Here is a 21,135-nt window from a genome sequence, read left to right as displayed (position 1 = left end):
CAATGCGTTTCTGAGCCACACATAATAGTGTGCCACTGCTTGGTGCGGAGAATTAATTGTGGTGGACACCACACACCCACTTTGTGTCTGTCAACGCAACAAGAACTGAGAGCAACAGCGAGCTGTCAACTCGGTGAAGTAAATAACGAACTGCTACAGCAATACAGGCAAGTAGCCAAGTGCAGCTAGTTGTCATCACGTACTGTGCGTGAAGTTCAGTAATGTCTGTCGTTAATACATTCACTGTCACCTCTGCCACATACCGTCATTCGTTAATGCTAATTTTTGACAGTAGATAATTAGCAACCTATATTAACATTATTAGTGCAATGAGGTAGTGAAATAGATGTTTGAAGCAGTTAAGTTACGCAACTGAACGTGATCTAATCATTCGTGCTTTTACCCCCTCCCCAGAAAATGTTGTTTTTCACCTGAGGGGGTAATTACCCCAAGGTTGGGAACCACTGATCTAGAGGAATCCTTTCTAAATGCCCAGTTTCCCAAATGCCTCACTTGGTTCAGATTCATTGATGACATCTTCATGATCTGGATCGAGGCTGAGGACATCCTATCCACATTCCTCCAGAAACTCAACACCTTCTCCTCCTTTCGCTTCACCTGGTCCTACTCAAACCAACAAGCAACCATCCTTGCTGTTGACCTCCACCTCAAAGATGGCTACATCAGTACCTCTCTCCATATCAAACGTACCAACAACCACCAATACCTCCTCTTTGACAGCTGCCACCCATTCCATACCAAGAAATCCCTACCATCCAGGCTAGCCACCCATGCCCATCACATCAGTAGCGACGAGTGGACCCTCTCAAAATAGACCAAGGGTCTCAATGAAGTATTTACAGACTGTAATTATCCTTCCAACTGTACAAAAACAGAGCTCCCGTGCCTTCTCCTCCAGTCACCCACCACCTCCTAAAGTCCCACTGTCTGGCCACAGAGGAGCATTCCTCTTGTGATTCAGTACTACCTAGGACTGGAGCAACAGAATCACATTCTCCGCAAGGTTTCGACTACCTCTCGTCATGCGCGGAAATGAGGAATGTCCTACCCACTATCCTTCCCACCCTTCTCACAATGGTATTCGTCTGCCCACTGAGCGTACACGATATCCTTGTGCACCCCTCCACAGTTCCTACTCCCAGCCCCTTGCCGCATGGCTCATATCCCTGTAATAGACCTAGATACAAGACCTGTCCCATACATCCTCCCACCACCACCTACTTCAGTCTTGCCACAAGCATCACCTATCCTGTCAAAGGCAGGGCTACCTGTAAAACCAGTCATCTGATGTATAAGCTGAGCTGCAGCCACTGTGCTGCATTCTATGTGGACATGACAACTAACAGGCTGTCTGTCCACATGAACAGCCACCGACAAACTGTAGCCAAGAAACAGCTGGACCACCCCATTGCTGAGCACGCTGCCCAGCACAACATTTTTCATTTCAGTGACTGCTTCACAGACTGTGCCGTCTGGATTCTTCTCACCAACTTCAGATTTTCTGAATTGTGCGGGTGGAAACATTCCCTGCAATATATCCTACGTTCCTGTAACCCTCCTGACCTCAACCTCGTTAGTCCTTACCCTCTAGCCCGTTCCCTATTCCCATTTCTGCACTATGCAGTCCTGTATTCCACCAAAGTACCCACAGTCTTGTTACCTTCCCTTTTCTGTTAACCCCCCACCCTCTCTTCACTTCATCCCTCTATGCTTCGACAAGCAACACTTTATCATCCCCCTCCCCACCCCAGCATCCTCCCTATACCCATCACTCAGTTCATCTCCCATCAAGCGCAGTAAAGGTGCTTTTTGTGTGTGTGTGTGTGTGTGTGTGTGTGTGTGTGTGTGTTTTCTATCTCTGACGAAGACCTTGTAGGTCGAAAGTTCAGTTGTGTCTATCTTGGACTCAGCTTCTCCACAATGTGGTCGAGTAGCAACTATCCTTTTCATAAATTTGTTTTTATGTGACAACAGTTAAAACTTTACACAAAACTAATTCATAACAATCACTTAAATGTGCCTATACTGCTAAAGTGAGGTCAGAGGCAAAACAAATACAGTATGCCAAATATGTCCAGATGTGCTCTTGCATTGGGGACTCAACCACTATTTACCCATTATTTGTCTCGTAGTTATTATCAGTTCAAGTCTGGTGGTATTTTGTCACACAAGAAAGTTTGATGATGAGCAAATAGACCTTTTCACGTCAAAAATATTTCTGCTCTATGGAGGAATAGCCAAGTAAGTAGTGTCAATTGTCTGATACAAGTCAACTGAAAGACAGCTTAACTGAACTGTTAAAAGCTTGAGTCTACGGATGGATTGAAAAGTTGTAAAACTACAAAGATCATCATGAACGTACATCTAGAAGATGCTGTTTACAAGTAGTTTACACAGAAAAAGTATCAGAAGGAGAACATACCTTTGGTCCTATTCTGTGTGACAAGGCAATTCAATCTAATGAAAATTGTGGAGGGCTGACAGATTTCAAAGCAAGCATGGGCCGGTTAAAATGCCTTAAGTCAAGATATGGCATCCATGAGCTTCAAATACACTGAGGAAAACTGTCTGCTTATTATTTAGCAACTGAGTTTTTCAAAATCAATATAGGTGTCATGTCAAGGGAAGAAAATTATGCTCTCAAAAATGTTAACAATGTTGATGAAACTGGACTCAATGGAAAGATTTGCTAAGAAAAACTTGTTTCATGCCATGGGTTAGCAGCACCTCATCCTAAAATAAGCAAGTATCATATTACTGCTTTAGCTTGTGCTAATGCTACTGGTAGCCACCAGTTGCCTACACTCATTATCAAATAGTAAGATTTTCACAGATTGATTTATAGAAGTTTTTGTATCCTCTGTAAAAGGTTGTCAGTTTAAGTATAGCAAAAGGGAGAAAACATTATTGCTCCTTAACAAAGTACCGGCTCATCCATCACGATTTCTTAAACGAAACGGATAAGTCCGTGAAAGTGACATTTCTTCCACCTAACATAAACATATTTATTATAGTTCATGGATCAAGACATGACTGAGACTCTGAAACAGTATTAGAGTAAAGAATTGTTACGTAAGTTATTGTTGGAAAGAGAAAAGGACGGAGAAGAAAGTCTGTTACAAAATGATAAAAATATTGATTTGGATGTGTCTTACATAATAAGAGCAGGAACCTATAGTGCAAAAGACAGAATTTGAAAAAAATGTGGAATATAATTTAGTGTGTGGCAGAAATTTCTCAGAGTCTAATTACAAATGATGAGCAGAATGATATGTCTGAAATGCTAAAAAAAAAAAAAAGAGTTGCTGTGAATGTGATGAAGAAGACATTTAATAATGTATGAGCATCGACAATGCAGACCCAGAGCACCAAATCATGCAGGATAGCGAAATTGTACACCTCGTCACTGGTAAATGGTAAAGCTGACACTACCAGAATCTCATCAAGTAATGGTCCTGAAAATGAAGATGAAAATACACTGGCTGCTTCTGAAGCATTTACATGTTTAGATAGTGCCTTGCAATGGTTTGAAGCTGAAGATGAAAGTGACCAGTATCAGATATCTCTCCTGAAAAAAGTGTGCAAATTAGCTACTTGTAAGTCAGAAGGCTTGCTCAGACAGACCAAAAGTAAAGATTTTTTTGTACATGCAAAATGCATATGTATTACACATTTTTTGTTTACTAGACTGTACTACATACGTTCTTATCGCTCTTATTGTACTTGCCTTTGTAAGAATAAATTTGAATAAATATGTGTAGTTTTTGTTGGTATATAACAGTATGCAGTTCGATTATCTGAATAAACTGGATTTCTACTGATGCACATGTGCTCATAACAATTCCCCCCCCCCCCCCCCCCTGCAAAACACACACACACACACACACACATTTTTTGTTTCCCAGGTAAAGTTTTAATTCATGAGGGCATGTAATCAATTACATTCAATCTTCAATCTATTTGCATGGAAATTGGTGTAAAATATTTATGTAGTCTGTGGCATGTGAGTACCTCAATTTTATAGCATTACGGTATTGAATATTTAGTATTTACGTTGCTCAATGCTTTGTTGATGACAAATTTTAGTGTTGCACATTGTTTATGAAGCACTAATGGAAGTATTAAACAGTACTCTTCATCACGTTCCTCACTCTTGCTTACTTATATCTGCAGATGGCACTCGCATCTCTTGTGGCAAATTAAATTCACCAACCTGTTGAATCGCTGGATCCAGTATGTAGGACTTTACATTGTTTATTCAGTTCATTAGGAAAGTAATAATCTTACTGTTATTAAAATTGTAAACACAGTACTTGACTCATTTTTTAAATTTTTTAAATGATATCATTTATTTTCCTTTCTGCAATGAGATTCTGTTGTAAGTTAATAAGCAAGATATTGGCTCTGTACCACGTGTGTAGATTCTCATACAGAACTAAAGTCCTAATTAGCCAAAATTGGGATTGGACACTGCAGCATGATACTCAAATAAGGTACAACTTAACTTGTTTTCATATAAATAAAATCTGTCCAAAAGTGTAAGCCACATTAAGATTCTGAAAGATTCATTGGACTTGTGACACAATAAAACCCTGACCTTTGGATTACAGTAAATTTCCCTAATTAAGTAATCTTCAATTTCTAGGAATGCCAGCATTGTGTAGAAGGGAATAGACATTATTTTAGATGTGCCCAAGCTTATGTATCTCAGCTGTATTTAGGGAAGATTTCCCAAAGTCATACAGGTGTTTAATATGTCATTAGCAAGGCATTTGCATTTGTTGTGTTGTCACAGAAGAAAATGGAAACACCATCTTGTTTCCGATTCCTTGAGAATAATATAAATGAAACATTGTTCATAGTATATAATCTACCTGAATTCAGATGAGAACTGGTACATATTTTTTAATTTGTACTGAAACAAGGGCACATGATGTTAGTATTACTTCTTTATACCGTGTGTTTCAAAATTAATTTTGGTGTCTTAAAGCTTTGTTGCACTTGTTACATTCAACTTATAATTATAAATAATGCATTAAACAGAAGAGCAACCAACACAGTTTCTCTTACAAGTGTTCGGTGTCAGCACCATTTGTCACACAACAGTAATCTTGTCAGTCGACTAGTTCTTCCCAGACCATGCTCAGTACATTTGTTGCAACAACTGCTTCAGTACTGTTTATCAAGTTGGGGAGATCAGCTGGTGGCGGAGACACATTCACATTATCCTTTATCATCCCCGAAAGATAAAAATTGCACGGCATCAGATCAGATGAGTGTGGAGGTCATATGAAAGAAGCTCTGTCATCCAGCCCCATGCAGCCTAGCCGGCAGTTGGGTACGACATAATTTAACCAGTTGCATACTGAGTTATGCTGCAGTGTACCATCTTGCTGCCAAATAAAGTTGTGTGTTCAGCTCCTTCGCAACTGAGGAAAGAGCCACAGTTTTAGCACATCAAGCTAAGAAACAACAACTACAGATGCCTCACGAAAAAAGAAGGCCCATAAACTTTCCACCAGTGTATGGCACACAAGAATATTCTATTGAGAGGAGTCTTATTGCAACTTTATCACCTGCTGTTGTCTGTCTGATGTGTACATTGTGTGTTCATATTTTCTCTTAGGTGAACGGTCAATTCATTACTGAAATTCATTACTGAAGATGATACAATCCAGAAAATTTTCATCATCAGGCAACAAGTTGCTACATAAATCATAGTCTGCATGCTTTAGAGTTTGTAACAACTGCAAATGATAGACAGAGAAAAAAAAACTTGAGTTGCTCTTTCCTTTGATATATTATTTATAATTTTAAGTTGAATGTAATAAATGCTACAAAGCCTTAAAAACCCTACAATCATTTTGAAACACCTTGTAGATTTGAAGAAAATAGCTGTTACAAAATTCTTTCTCCAACAATATCTTCTAAACAACAGTTGAATTAATGATTATGGGAAGAGTGAGAATGAATGAAGATATCAAAAAGTGTGACAAAAAAATGGGACATTAATTTGGTTCAGAGTACTGGACTGTACAAGTAATTCTACAAACTGAAATCTGTTAATATAATCTGCCAGCTTCAATCTTGCACAACAGGTAAATAATCATGAACAAATTTCTTGCCACAATAGAATACATTAACTCAAGGTTTTGGTTTCCACACCTTAACAATGGACAGGCCAGGTATAGCATTAAATAAACAAAATAATAATATATAGATATCACACTTCCTTAACATAATTTAATTATGACTGTACTTTTAGAGCAATATGGCACATTGCAATAGATACATAATACTTCAGTACATTTATTTGGTTTTTATGTACAAACCACAATTCTTTAACTATTTGCGACAAAATCAGATCCGTGTGTATTAAATACAAAGTAGCTTTACAATAAAAAAACACATCAGAGTAATAAATACAGTAGTATAATTTCCTAACATTTGACTGCACTGCACAACAGTTATGTCAGGAACTGGCAAGTCTTGATTCTGCTGAACACAAGTTGGTTCACTTGTGTAATAAGCACAGGTTTATTGTATTTTCTCCCATGACTAGTTCATGTTCCACTGTTTGTACCAGTTGTATCAACAATTATATTTACAATTTACAAATCTTAATCACATCAAATGAAATATTTACAAGGGAGAATATAAATAATGACAACATAATTATCAACATCACACTGATAACTCTTCAAGAGCACGCACACGTACAGTAAGAAGATTCAGCTGACAAAGTGCACAACACAGACTCTGTGCTCCTTATAAAAATGTGTACCAATAAGTCTGGCTTGCAGTATTGCTCAGTTAAAGTTTTTGTAATAAATAATAGCAATTCACAGATCAAATCACCACAATGAAATCAAACACAGAAACTTGGCTTTGAATATTAACTTTTCCAAAGAACTAATAACATCAGATCTTTTTGGCCTCGGTTTATAAACATCAATACACAAAGACAAATGTGCAATAATAACAACAGTTCTAATATGTTTTGGTACCACATATACCAAAATGTGTATTAGTTTATGTATTATTAGCAGTCTGTATATGATACACCATGTATTCCTCAAAAAATGTGGATAAAAGAAATATTGTCATTGATATTCTTTAGTCACTTTGTAAAATACTGAGAATAGTATTATATTTGATTGGCACATGACAAATGTTTTAGTGATGTGTATAAATGATTTACATATGAACTCTGACACTCTCATCTCCATCATTATACAAACAGCACAATTATGCAAATGAAAGCCTTATGAACCACAAAATTATTGCAGATGCTCATGCAATCTCTCTCTCTCTCTCTCTCTCTCTCTCTCTCTCTCTCTCTCTCTCTCTGTAACACACACACACACACACACACACACACATACAGCCTGTTATTAATAGTCACAAAAGACAAGTGATATATTCAAAACATGTGGTACAAACAGGAACCAATATTGCCTGTGCCCTTGTGTCTGTGATGTTACAGAGCAGGCTCTGGGAAGTTAAACAGAGTAACTGGAAAATGCTTGATGTGCGTTTGCCACTGTGCTGACAGTTGAAAAAATTTCACTGCTGACCATTCTGTACCATCAATACATACTGAAACATAAGAAAAAAATATCATTAAAATATTGTAGGCATCATATTTTATCACTAATCGCAACTATTTTAATATTAGTATAATGTAAATTCTACAATGGATATCAAGCAGGCACTCCAACAAAGCCATAAAATTATTATTCTTGACCTTAAGCACCATTTCTAATGCTAGTTCTCTCTTCCTCTGTCTCATTCATTCACACACACACACACACACACACACACACACACACACACACACCTCTGCAGGCACACCACCACTCAGTGGCAACTTGCTCACCTGCTCACTCCCATGGCTTCCTTACATAAATTCTGATCAATGCCCCCACCATATGGTACATTCCACTGCTTCCAGGATTTTTCAGCTTAAGTGTAATACAGTGAAATATTAAATATGTTAATGAGTAAAGGAAATTAACTCTGGAAACAAACTTCATTTGCCACTTGTCACATACCTTTCAGTGGAATGTTGTGCGTTTTTGCTGAACAGATGAGTCTCGATACACCATCAACCATCTGACTCTTTGCTTCACTTTCTTTTTCTTTCTCCTTCTTCTTCCCAAGTCTCATAACTGCATAAAAAAAGTGGAACATAAACACAAAATGCATTAGAAGTTGAACCTAAGGCATCACTTGTGCATAAAGGAGTTCCACCTATCAGAATGTGTCTTTTCACTGAATTATTAAAATGACATATTCTGATAGAGTAAAGTCCTTTACTTTGTCAAAAATTGTTCTTATTTATTTTATAATAGTAATGAATTTGATTTCATATTGATATAAATAAAACTTTTGGCACAGCTTGTCAAAATGAAAAGAATAAAAATCTGAGTTTGCCAGTGACAGGTTTGTGCAAAATTAGTTTAGTTTTCTGTCCAACTGAAATTCACACTGTCCAAAAAGTCACTCGCTTTAATGGTAGTAACATTCAACATGTTATTTCTTTGTACTCACACAAAATTATGACTTTGCTGAACAGATATTTTGCTGCACACAGGTATGGAATGAAAAGTTTTTGGTCTGACAGAGTGAGGACTAAATAATCAAAAATACATTTCTGTACTACCATAGTCCCCTTTTAGAGTGCACTTCAATGTTGGGGTCTAATGGTAGAAAGCGCAGGGTTCCAACCAGTACTAAGCTGGAGTACCAGATCCCTAATCAGTGAGGTTGTCTGCAATTTGAATACATATTGCCTCCTTTATAATGCAGTCCCAGAAAGACAAAACAGGGAATATAATAGTGGTCTTTTCCTACATTATGTGATGACTTGTGCTAAGGCAATGCTCTGCTATTGCAGATTAATTTCATTGTTAAAGGCACGGTGTCCATTGCAACAATCTTCTACTGTGTGACACATTAGGCCAATAAATCAAAATTTTATTGGTACAGGCAAATATGCAGAACTCATTAAGGCTGATGTTCCAAGACAACTACATCACAGGAAATTACAGGAAACAAGCAAAGGTGAAACTGATTCAATTATTACATCATTAAATAGCAGAGACTCCCCATGGGTATGGTGAAATTTCAAGCAGGATTATGAAAATTAGTGCACCATACACTAGTTTTGTACTCAGTCCCCTGTGCAGTGTGTCTTTCAGGTATGGTCACTTGCATCATAAATTGAAATACTCTTTTTACTTTATTTTATGAAATGGGTGAAAGAGGTAATGTAGAGAATTCTACCACTGTTTTCAAATGTTTTTCAGAAAGCAACATATACAAGAGTAGTGGAACATCTCAGAACACATAATTTGGTTTTAGACTCACAGTTTTGCTTCAGAAAAGGGATATTAACAGAAAACACAATTTAGTCTTCTTTGTGTCAGGCACTATCAGAGCTAAATGATGGGTTGATGGCAGTAGATTTAACAAAAGTATTGGACCATTCAGTACTTCTGCATAGGTTGTAATAAAAGCAGAAGGTTGTCCAGTGTCTACAAAAATGGAAGAGGTTTAAATTTGACTTAGGGTCATGTAAAGTAGTGGTGGGATGAGGGGCGAGTGTGCCACAGAGTGTGTTGCTGCTCTTGATATACATCAGTGATCTGCCACTGAACATGACATGACATTCCTTCTTAGCAGATGATATGTGTTATCTTGCAAAGCAAGAAACATAATAAATGATGTAACTAGCATGGTAGACAGTAACAAAAGCATGTAACTGTCAGAGAACAAATTAATACTTCAGTGCAACAAAATGAAAAGCACACAGCTTTTGACATAGAACTCTTGTCAAAGAGAAATTTTATTGTCCCAAGACAGTCAGTCAGTGAAGTCACCTGTTTTAAATTGTTAAGACTGAGGGCAGGATGGAACATTTTCTTGGAAATATATTATTTAGAAGTAAAGGAGAATAGCAGAGCATCGAGTCGTCGAGAGGCACATGAAAAAGAGAATGAAAACACAAGCTATAAAGCTGGCAGAAATGCTACTGAAGTGGCACTGAATGTAAGGCTAGCACCAAACTGGGAGGCACACAACATTTATTTTATTCAGCACTGAAGCACAGTAAGATTGGCGTTTGCCTTTAGGCAGAAGCACATAAAGTAACTGTGGCTCAATTATAAAACAATATCATGTATACATGCAAACTGAAGTGACAAATGAAAATTTGTGCCGAGGCTGGGATTTGAACACGGGTGTCCTGCTGACCGGACAATGTGCTCACTGCTACGCCACCCTGGCACAGTGGTTTTCCGCAACTGCTTGGGCTACCCTAGCATGCCTCCCCCCTCAATCAAAATTCCCATTCACACCTCAGCCCACTTTGCGCTTCCCTTAAATTTGAACAGCATCACAGAGGCTTCCCAACTGCATTGGAATATCATCTCAACATTGAACAAAATGGTGATCCTGCCTGAAACCCGAGTGTAGGTGACTTAATCAAATCAAACTACACGGTTCCAGAGACCTTTTCAAGACTCAAACATCTATGATGTATATAAGCAGACACAAGTGACAAATGAAAATTTGCAGTGTGCACGCAGAATAACGTAGCCGCCAGACGCGCAATCGGCGGGGCACGTGTTGGGAGAGTGGTAATGGTGGAGGTTACTGACAGGCAGTGCAGGGGAAATGCCAAGCACTGGAGGGGCAGTGCCATTCTAAACTGAAGCCTACACTAACATTTTCTGCAAATACTAAGTGGAGCCCCTCCATGCCCACACTTGCACGGTGACCATTCAGAAAGTTCTGTCACCTCTGCTTCAGTTAGTATCTAAAAAGTGGTGACCATTCAAAAAGTTCTATCATCTCTGATTTGGTTAGTATCTAAAAACAATTCCAGTGAAAATGTAACAAAAATACTGATTTATTTTCGCCAGACTTTTATACCATCTGTAACTTTCAGAGAATGAGTGTAAATTTTGAGTAAAACCTACACATTTCTCTTGTTCCCATATTAAAATTAGTTTTTTTTTGTGAAAACACAGTCGAGTTTACACAGTGTTACTTCATTAACGTGTTGTGCAGATGACACTGCAAGAGAATTTCGAAACAATGGTTTATTAACTGCGGAAAAGTAAGATCAATAGCTTATGAAAAAGCACATCCTCGGTACAAAAATAAACGTGTAATGTCTTCACTTATGTTGTTCCAAAATCCGTAGCATTTCTTGTTTCACCAGCTATTGTCGGGCCTTAAAAATTACATTCTTTCGTCAGAGAAGTGTGTAGTTAGTGGAATAACACGATAGATAATGAAGTTTTGCACAATAATTGTTTGGCAAAATACTCTCCTGCATGCTACCATTTGACAAAAACACATTTTGATATCTCAAATCAGTTACAAAATATGAGGAATGGCTACATCACAGGTGCGTGCGATTGCAGGTGAGTGTGCTACGTCAGATCAATTTTCTCGAGATTTGTAACAGATAGAGACCTCCACAAAGTCTAGTTCAATATCTCAGCTAAATTTCACACAAAGCAACATATTATGTATATGTACCAAATGCAAAATCATAGTGACCCCCATTTTTCGTTGCAAACTTTTTCGAATTTGGACCAGTGTCTTACTTACGTGCAAATATCGCAATAACTATGACCAGTAATGAAATTATGGGCTCATCATCCATCATCATGAAGCTGGAATATAAAACTATAAATAGTACAAAATTGAGACTTTTTTACCGAATAGTTTTGTAAAACTGTTTGAGAAAGATTGCAGGGCATGTGCCTCAATTCTGTCATCGCCGATTGGCCAAAAGGGGGCAAACACTGTCATTCCCCTTCCGAACAAACAAATGAACTTGCCCAGTGCTGTACTGTGCGCGGACTATACCAAGACCAGGATTCAAACACAGGTCTCCTGGATAGTTATGCTGGCCACTACACCATCCTGGATTGAGAGGGGTGGTGTGCTAAGGTCATCCTTACAGGTGTGCAAAATCACTGCGCCAGGGTAGCGTAGTGGTTAGCTCGTCTGCCTAGTGTGCAGGACACCCAGGTTCAAACCCTGGCCTCTGTGCAAATTTTCATTCATTACTTCCATCTGCATGTACACATCATAGGTCTTTGAGACTTGAAATGGTTTCTGCAACCATATAGTTTCATTCATAAAACAGTAACTGGCCAGACACTGGGTATGTGCCTAGCTGAACAGCTTATGCTGAGAGGGTATCTCCACAGTACACAGTCTCTGTAAAGATACATGATGTTTGATGATGTTTGGTTTGTGGGGCGCTCAACTGCGTGGTTATCAGCGCCCGTACAATTATCCAATCTTTGCTCAGTCCAATTTCGCCACTTTCCTAGATGATGATGAAATGATGAGGACAACACAAACACCCAGTCATCTCGAGGCAGGTGAAAATCCCTGACCCCGCCGGGAATCGAACCCGGGACCCCGTGCTCGGGAAGCGAGAACGCTACCGCGAGACCACGAGCGGCGGACGGTGTAAAGATACAGCAGTTATTGTATAATAAGAGTAAAACAAAGCATAGGGCTATTGATACAAGCCAAAGGAAATGTATTTGGCTTTCAAAAGGATAGTGAGTCACACATTCAGTGACTACTACAGGAGGATCTTATCAAAAGAGCTTTTATAATTACTAACAAAGGTCTGGTCGTATGCAAAGCCTGTCAAGTGTCCAGATGCTGGTGGATGGCATAGGAACTGAAATTGTACATCGAGACAGCCCTGAAGTTACAGTAATTATTGACTTGCAAAGAGCATCTGAGCCAGTATCACATGTACACTAATTAGTAAAAGTACAATTACAAGTTGTATCAGATCAAATTTGTGACTAGAATGAGTGTTTCTTGGTAGGTAGGAGATGGCATATTATCTTAGATGGAGAGTCCTCAACTGACACAGAAGTAGCTACCGGCGTGCCTCAGGGAAGTGGGGGACCCTTGCTGTTCATATTGCATATTAATGATCTGGATGATAAGGGTACAAACTCAGCAGTTTCACACATGACACAGTTATCAATTATTGTCTGAAAAAAGTAGCACAAATATTCAGTCAGATCTTGATAAGATTCCAAAGTGGTACAAAGATTGGCAACTTGTTTTAAATGTCCTGAAAAGTAAATTTTTTAACTTCATAAAAACATAATATCCTATGACTACAACATGAGTCGGTGACAATCTTTATCAGCAAATACATACATGCAACAGTCTGTAGGAATACCAAATGGGATGATCACATAGGTTCAGTCTCGGTGAAGCAGGTGGTGGACTTCAGTTCATCTATAGGATACTGGAAAAATACTATGAGTTTGTACAGGAGATTGCTTACAGAACAGTATTGCAGCCTATCTGAGAATATTGCTAAAATGTGTAGGACTCGTATCAGACAGGACTGATAGCGGTATTGAATGTGTGCAAACAAGGGCTGGGTGAATGGTCATAGGTTTGTGTGACTCACAGGAGAGCATCACTTAGATACCTAAAAATGTGAACTGGCAGACACTTGAAGGTAGGTGTCAGTTATGTCTGGAAAGCCTACTTCCAAAGGTTTATGAAACTGTATTGAGTGAGGAACCTAGGAATACATGACAATCCCATACGTACTGCTCCCGAAGGGACTGCAAAGATCAGATTAGACTTAACTACAGCATGCACAGAGGTATTTAAGCAAATCATCTTCCTCATAAGTAATTGGAAGCGGAAGAAATCTTGATATGTGATACAATGGGAAGTACTTTCTTCCATGCAATTCACAGTCGTTTGTAGAGTGTAGATGCAGTTTGTGTCTCTTCATATTGTTCAATTAACTGGTCTCACTTGAGCTGGAATATTCAGTGAATTTATTTCTCTGAATAGTCATTTTGTGGGAAAACCATCCTCAGATACTGAAGCTCACCCAGCAAATTGTCATGCAGAACCAGGGAGCACAACATACCACTGCATTGTGTTGGGTGACAACAACTTGTAGGCTGCAGATGTTGTGGTTTTCTGTGCAGGCCAAATAGTTTGTGTTGACTTTTCCTCAGGTGATTCTTTTTAACATCCCAGACATTAATGAGGTTTTGTTTTTTATTTTGCTTATGGCCAACATTCAACGAATGTTGCAACCATGTTGAACATAATACTGTCAGTAAAGTGCAGACATTATAACATGGAAGACAGCTGCGAGCATAAACAAACGAGAACTCAGTCTGGCCAAAGTACGACGAGCAGAGTGGGAGAACGCGCCCTGCCTTCCTCCCTCAGGGCTGGAACCCTACATCCATGTTCTGTGCTCCTGCGAAAGCAGAACTGGCATTTTGATGATAGGGATCATCAATTCCATCTGCTGTTGTGAGAGATGTACTCAAATCCCATCATGGATGAGGATGTCTTTTTCAATCCTTTCAAAATAAGAATGCACACAGAACATTCAGTAATGGCTACAGTGCCACTGTTTGCTGAGGTTTGGCTGGTCATAAATGTGGTCATTCAGGCTCAATTTCACTGGTATTCCCAGACTCTTTCCATTTCCTTAGTATTTCTCACGATCTCCATTACATTAGAAAGAGAATATTATGCATGAATCCATGGCCATAAAGGAATTCTTCTAAAAATAGAAGACCCACAACTAAACTTATAAAAAAATCTGCTTTGACCAACTTAAAGAACCTTGTGACAGTTTTATATTGTTCTCATATCCTCTTTTTATTTCCCTCCAATATTCTTTCACCTTTTCACTGCATCCTTTTCTTTCTTCAGATCACTTTACACCTGTCCTGTTATTGCTTCTACCTCAGAATCCTTCTAATTTTAATACTTTCCTTCTGAAAATATCTTTTTCTTTTTGCTCCTTCTCTTATGTTGTGTATTTTTAATCTTTTTTGTCTTCTCAGATCTAGGTTATTGTTAATTTTCTTCCTAGAGATACTTGATGGCTCATTTGTCAGCCTACTTCCATTCATCCTTTATAAATACCCAAAAAATATTGGTCATCTTTTCTGTATTCTTCTGTTATTTTTTCATATTTAATCACTCCTTCCAATTTTTCGGTCTTCTGTGCTTCTTATTGGACCTAAAATTTTCCTCAGGATTTTACTCTCTAATATTTCTAGTTTGTCTAATTTGTAATTCAGTGGTAGGCATACAGGTGTAGAGGCATTCTGGTTTCACTATTCTTTTGTAACATATTATTTTTGCATTTATTGATATGCACTTTTTATTGCAAATGTTTCAGGAAATTTTACAAAATTTAAAAAGAAAAAAGAGGAAGCAACTAGTGAGATCTGAACAAATGCCTTTGCGATTACAATCCAATTATGCTCCAATCCCTAAGCTATTGGTGAATTTATTAACAATCTACAAATGTTTTGTACTAAACAGCACTCAAAACCTTCTAATCTTCAAAGGCTTTTTTTAAAGACTTCTATCATACTGCATTAGGAAACTGATGTCTGAGCACCGACCTTCAAATTCTGTTAAGTATGAAGAAGATCAGAGAGGGTCACTCTGCAGTGTTCCAATGTCAGTACTGTTGATCATTAATCTTGATGAAGTAAGTTGCGCAACAAAAAACATTTTTCATATCAAAACTCAGTCAGCACAAGTTTGCCAGAAGGTGGTGTTACACTGAACTACTACTTGACAGAGTATCTTGGATGTTTCCTTGCCATGCAGGCATACTTTATCTACAAGGTATAGTGATACACCAAGAAACAATAATGTTATTCACACATTCATCTCCGTAGATGATGGTGGTTGTAGTCATACATCTTGGAACAGTTTGTATAATTCCAGACTATGCCCATTCGCTGTGGACAATTTTCCTAAATTTCTCTTTCATCCTAATCAGTGACCTATGATTGTCAGTTACTGTTGCACAAGCTCTTATGAGATGGACAAACATCCCCTGAAAATCACTTATTTTAGCCTTCTCCTGTGTATGAGTGGTATGGATACTTGTGATCACAATATATAGTGATGCAGGATAATCTCTTCAAGGTCAAGTCAATGTATATTCGATTTGCATACAGTAGGTCCCCTTCTATAATGCTAATAGGAATTTGCTTTCTTGAAGTCCAAATAATTTGTACAAAGAGTGTGAACCTAGCTACGCACACACAGCCTTAATTTCAACTCATTTTTTTAACTAATTGGCATTCCTGATTTTGTGCCTTATGTTTGTAACTTGTTACAAACTTATACTACATAGTACCATCCAAAGCCATAGAACAGGATGTCATATGAAAATATTTTTTGTTTCTTGTTCTATAGTAGATGTTGTCACGGCTCATGGAAAACAGACCTTGCTCAGCAGAAATATTTCCCAACAAAGAAATTCAAAAAAATGGTACTAAGCATTAGTACAATGAATTAGCAGGCTTGGTTACAGGTATCAATCCTGAAATGGTTGGTGTGAATGCCGAAAATGAGGAAATTAATATTGTGAAAAATGTCAAATATTTGCTGAACTATGTTTCTTCAGGCACCACCACAAATTGGGAAACTGGCAATAGAATATAAGCAGCTTGCAAATTATACAGCTCACTCTGTTTATCATATACTGCAGGGCAGAATTTTTTTTCCACTACCTTCAAAGATAAACTACACAGCACATACCTTGTCCCATTATTGACATATGGATTAGAAGTAGTGACACTGACCCAAGCAGCCAGCAGTCTTCTCCAGGCAAATGATATGAAGTTCCTCTGCTTGTGCCTTCAGAAAATCAGGAAGAATAAAATAAAAGAGCAACTTTATCTTGAAAGGAACCTAAGAGACAGAATAGAGCTCAAAAGTCTGAAGTGCTATGACAAAGGGGATGGCTTTGAATATATTTTATTTGGATTCTATTTTAATATATATAATTAATGGGCATAAGACCTAAAGAAGAGATCACAATGTATGGGACAAAAAAATCCTCAAAGGCTCTGGAAAGTGAGTATTGTAATGAACTTGAACACACATTTAAAAAAGTTTTGCATCACCCCAGTTCCCATAACTCCTGAAAATAGACGTTATCTGTGGATATTGTAGCAAAGACACAGTCTCTTTGACTTTTCAGAGATGTCACTAAACCCACCCAAAGATGTAAACAACCATGCACAAGCAGCGCCTATTAGATGGAGGGGGTCCGACAGACGATCAGTTCCGGTCATTCCATGGAGGAGATACAGAGAGAAAGGAACTGTCAATGACATGCCTCGCTCAGGCTGCCCAAGTGCTACTACTGCAATGGATGACCGATACCTACGGATTATGGCTAGGAGGAGCCCTGACAGCAATGCCACCATGTAGAATAATGCTTTTTGCGCAGCCACAGTACGTCGTGTTATGACTCAATCTGTTTGCAATAGGCTGCATGATGTGCAACTTCACTCCCGACGTCCATGGTGAGCTCCCTCTTTCTAACCACAACACCATGCAGCATGGTACAGTTGGGCCCAACAACATGCCAAATGGACCACTCAGGATTGGCATCACATTCTCTTCATCGATGAATGTCGAATATGCCTTCAACCAGACATTCATCGTAGACGTGTTTGGAGGCAACCCAGTCAGGCTGAATGCTTTAGACACACTGTCCAGCGAGTGCAGCAAGGTGGAGCTACCCTGCAGTTTTGAGGTGGCATTGCGTGGGGCCAACGAACGACACTGGTGGTCATGGAAGATGCCGTAACGTCTGTACTATACATGAATGCCATCCTCCGACCGATAGTGCAACCATATCGACAGCATATTGGTGAGGCATTCGTCTTCATGGATGACAAATTGCGCCCCCATCGTGCACATCTTGTGAATGACTTCCATCAGGATAACAACATCGGTCAACTAGAATGGCCAGCATTTTCTCCTGACATGAACCCTATCGAACATGCCTGGGACAGATTGAAAAGGGCTAGTTTATGGACGACGTGACCCACCTACCACTCTGAGGGATCTAAGCCGAATCGCCGTTGAGGAGTGGGACAATCTGGACCAACAGTGCCTTGATGAACTTGTGGATAGTATGCCATTACAAATACAGGCATGCATCAATGCAAGAGGAGGTGCTACTGGGTATTAGAGGTACCAGTGTGTACAGCAATCTGGACCACCACCTCTGAAGGTCTCGCTGTATGGTGGTACAACATGCAATATGTGGCTTTTATGAGCAATAAAAAGGGCAGAAATGATGTTTATATTGATCTCTTTTTCCAATTTTCTGTACAGGTTCCAGAACTCTCAGAACCGAGGTGATGCAAAACTTTTTTTATGTGTGTATTTATGAATCAACAGAACATGCTGCGCAAGGTTCATGTAAAATCATAGGAGTGATCAACTGGTTAATGGTTGTGGTGTCCACTCTCCTTTTCTTCAATCATACTTGCGAATGAGGACTAGCAGTTACACATGTCACTGTCAGCAAAGCAAAAACTAGTTTTACTGAAAATATTTTTCTTTTGGTGTAGCTCAAAATTTCAGGACAGGATTAAATGAATAGTTTAGATAAATATATTTCTTCAAGTGTCTGCTGCTTCACAACTTTAAGCATTTTGCAATTTTTCAAATGGCTCTACTTTCTCATGTCCGCAGTCAATTGCAACGATTACCGAACTACAAAGGGTAACTAAAACAAGTAGAAAATATTTATGAAACAGGATAAAGTGGTGCTAGTGTCATATCTTAACGAGGAACTAGAAACATTTAGCTCTGGACAGGCAGATGTAGTGCTGAAGTTTGAAAGAATAGTTGACCATGAACTAGACTAATGTATGCCCAGTAGAACTATTCATAATGGGAGGGACACTCCATGGTATACAGCAACGGTAAATAAACAGAGACAGCTGCATAACAGATTTAAAACAATGTATAGGGCTACATATAGAGAGATGCTGACTGAAACACATTTGGCTGTCAAGAGGGCAATGCATGAAGCCTTCAGTGACTACCATGGCAGAATATTACCAAAATATCTTTCACAAATCCCAAAGAAATCCTGGCCATATGTGAAGGTTCTTAGTGGCACCAAAGTTAATGTCCAGACACTCATGGATGAGGCACAAACTGAAACAGGGAGCAGCAAAGCAAAAGCAGAAATGCTGAACTCCATTTTCAAATATTCCTTTGCAAAGGATAATCCAGGAGTATTACTCCAATGTAATTCTCGAATAGTGTCAGTGGTATTGAGACATAACCGCAACCATTAAAACTGAATAAATCTCCAGGGCTCATGGAATTCCTGTCAGATTCTATACTGAATTTTCAGCTAAGTAGCCCCTCTTTTAACCATTAACATACCTTAGATCAGGGCTTAACAACTGGCCGGTTTTGAGCGCGAGTACTCGCGTCTGCTCAGGCACGTGCTCGCAAGCGGGTGCAAGGTCGCAGAGTAGGGAGGGAGGGGAAATGCGCGCGCATGTTTAAATAGGGCCGCAGCATGCCTATTGAATTCGCACCAACTGTGTAACGTTTAAAGCACTACGATCAGCTCTAACAGTCATTGCGCTGGTTAAGAATCATGTCAAGTCACCGTTGTGTATCCCCAACCATGCTTTCGCAGTTCAACCCCCATCGGGAGGAATTTTATCTGTTCACAGAAAAAGATGGTGTTGCAAAATGTTTAGTATGTCACAAAACGCTGAATTCTTTCAGGAAATTTAATTTGCAGCGACATTATATGTCGTACTACGCGAAAGACTACGGAAGTGGAAAATGTGATGGACCAGATCGTGCACAGGAAGTTATTAAACTTAAAAGGAAGCTACCCGAAGAAGATCTGGACGACGAAGAAAAATCAACTGAGGCAGCTCTCAGAGTGAGTTACAAAATTGCTTTGCTTTTAGCAAAATCCCTGCGCCCCTTCACTGATGGCAATTTAATAAAAGAATGTTTGGTAGTTGCAGCAGAACATATGTGTCAATCTCAAGTTGAACAGTTCCGAATTGTGCCATTATCTAACATGACCATTATGCGTCGCATACAGGACATGGCAGACGACGTCCAGAGCCAGCTTGCAAATATCTGTAAAGATTTTATGGCGTATTCTCTAGCTCTGGACGAAAGTGTTGTTATCACTGGAAAAGCGCAGCTTGCCATATTTATTAGAGGTGTTAATAGAGATCTTCAGGTGAGGGAAGAGCTCCTCGATGTAGTAGCCATGAAGAACACTACAACCGGGGGTGATATATTAAGTAGTGTTGAAGAAAGTGTTGAAAATATAGGATTGTCGTGGAATTCATTAGTTTCAGTGTCTACAAACGGTGCACCAGCGATGACAGAGAAAATATCAGGTTTTGTTGCGCTGTTGAAGGAGGAAATGCAAAAACTGACCATGCCGAATTCAGGGAAAAAATCAGGTTTCGTTGTGCTGTTGAAGGAGAAAATGCAAAAACTGACTGTGCTAAATGAAATCACTGTGTGATCCATCAGGAAAATTTACGTGCAAAGAGTATCACTCTAAAAAATGTGATGGTTGTTGTTGTTCGTACAACCAATTATATAAGGAAGCATGGACTGCAACACAGGCAATTTAAAAGCTTTCTTGAGGGTGTAGAAAGCCAGTATGGTAGCCTGCCTTATTACAGCGAGGTCCGCTGGCTTAATCGTGGCGAATTATTAAATCGGTTTTTTTGCCTATTAGATGAGATAAATGTGTTCATGGAAATAAATAACATGTGTGTTCCTGAATTGAAAGAGCCTTCATGGAAATGTGATCTCACGTTCTTAGCAGATTTAACTAGCCATCTGAATGCTTTGAACATTTCACTATAAGGTAAAGATCTGCTAATTACTCATTTCATAGATCGAATACGAGCTTTTAAAATGAAATTGACACTTTGTGTGAGTCAGCTGGAAACAGGAAATCTAGCTCATTTTCCTAAATTATCATCCATGAAAGATGTTCACAAAGACTGTGAACGTCATTCATATAGTTTAGTTGCCTTTAAGGAAGAATTTGATCAATACTTTCAAGATCTGACAGCACTAGACAGAGATTTTGATCTGTTTGCCTCTCCATATTCAGCAAATATTGAAAAGATTCGTCCTGAGCTGCAACTAGAAATTATTGACCTGCAGTGTGACAGAGAATAGAGACAAATTTCAGAACAAGAAAAACATTTTGGAATTCTACAG

The 21,135-nt window shown here is 38.9% G+C and overlaps 1 protein-coding gene across 4 annotated transcripts in view; it reads right to left on the bottom strand.

Moving 5' to 3' along the window:
- Positions 1 to 6,244: 6,244 nt before the first annotated feature.
- LOC126164408 (phosphofurin acidic cluster sorting protein 2) overlaps positions 6,245 to 21,135 on the bottom strand; it is a 704,396-nt gene continuing 689,505 nt past the window's right edge. For all 4 annotated transcript variants that reach the window (XM_049920238.1, XM_049920240.1, XM_049920239.1 and 1 more), the window contains 2 exons: positions 8,076 to 8,192; positions 6,245 to 7,620 (listed from right to left, as the gene is read on the bottom strand). In XM_049920238.1, the coding sequence (XP_049776195.1) occupies positions 7,502 to 7,620; positions 8,076 to 8,192 (236 nt within the window). In that variant the 3' untranslated portion in view covers positions 6,245 to 7,501. The remainder of the gene's footprint in view (positions 7,621 to 8,075; positions 8,193 to 21,135) is intronic.

The sequence above is a fragment of the Schistocerca cancellata genome, chromosome 1 (assembly GCF_023864275.1).
Source record: "Schistocerca cancellata isolate TAMUIC-IGC-003103 chromosome 1, iqSchCanc2.1, whole genome shotgun sequence".
NCBI classification, from domain to species: Eukaryota; Metazoa; Arthropoda; class Insecta; order Orthoptera; family Acrididae; genus Schistocerca; species Schistocerca cancellata.
Note: the sequence above shows the minus strand (reverse complement) of the source record. Positions and strands in the feature narration are given on the sequence as shown.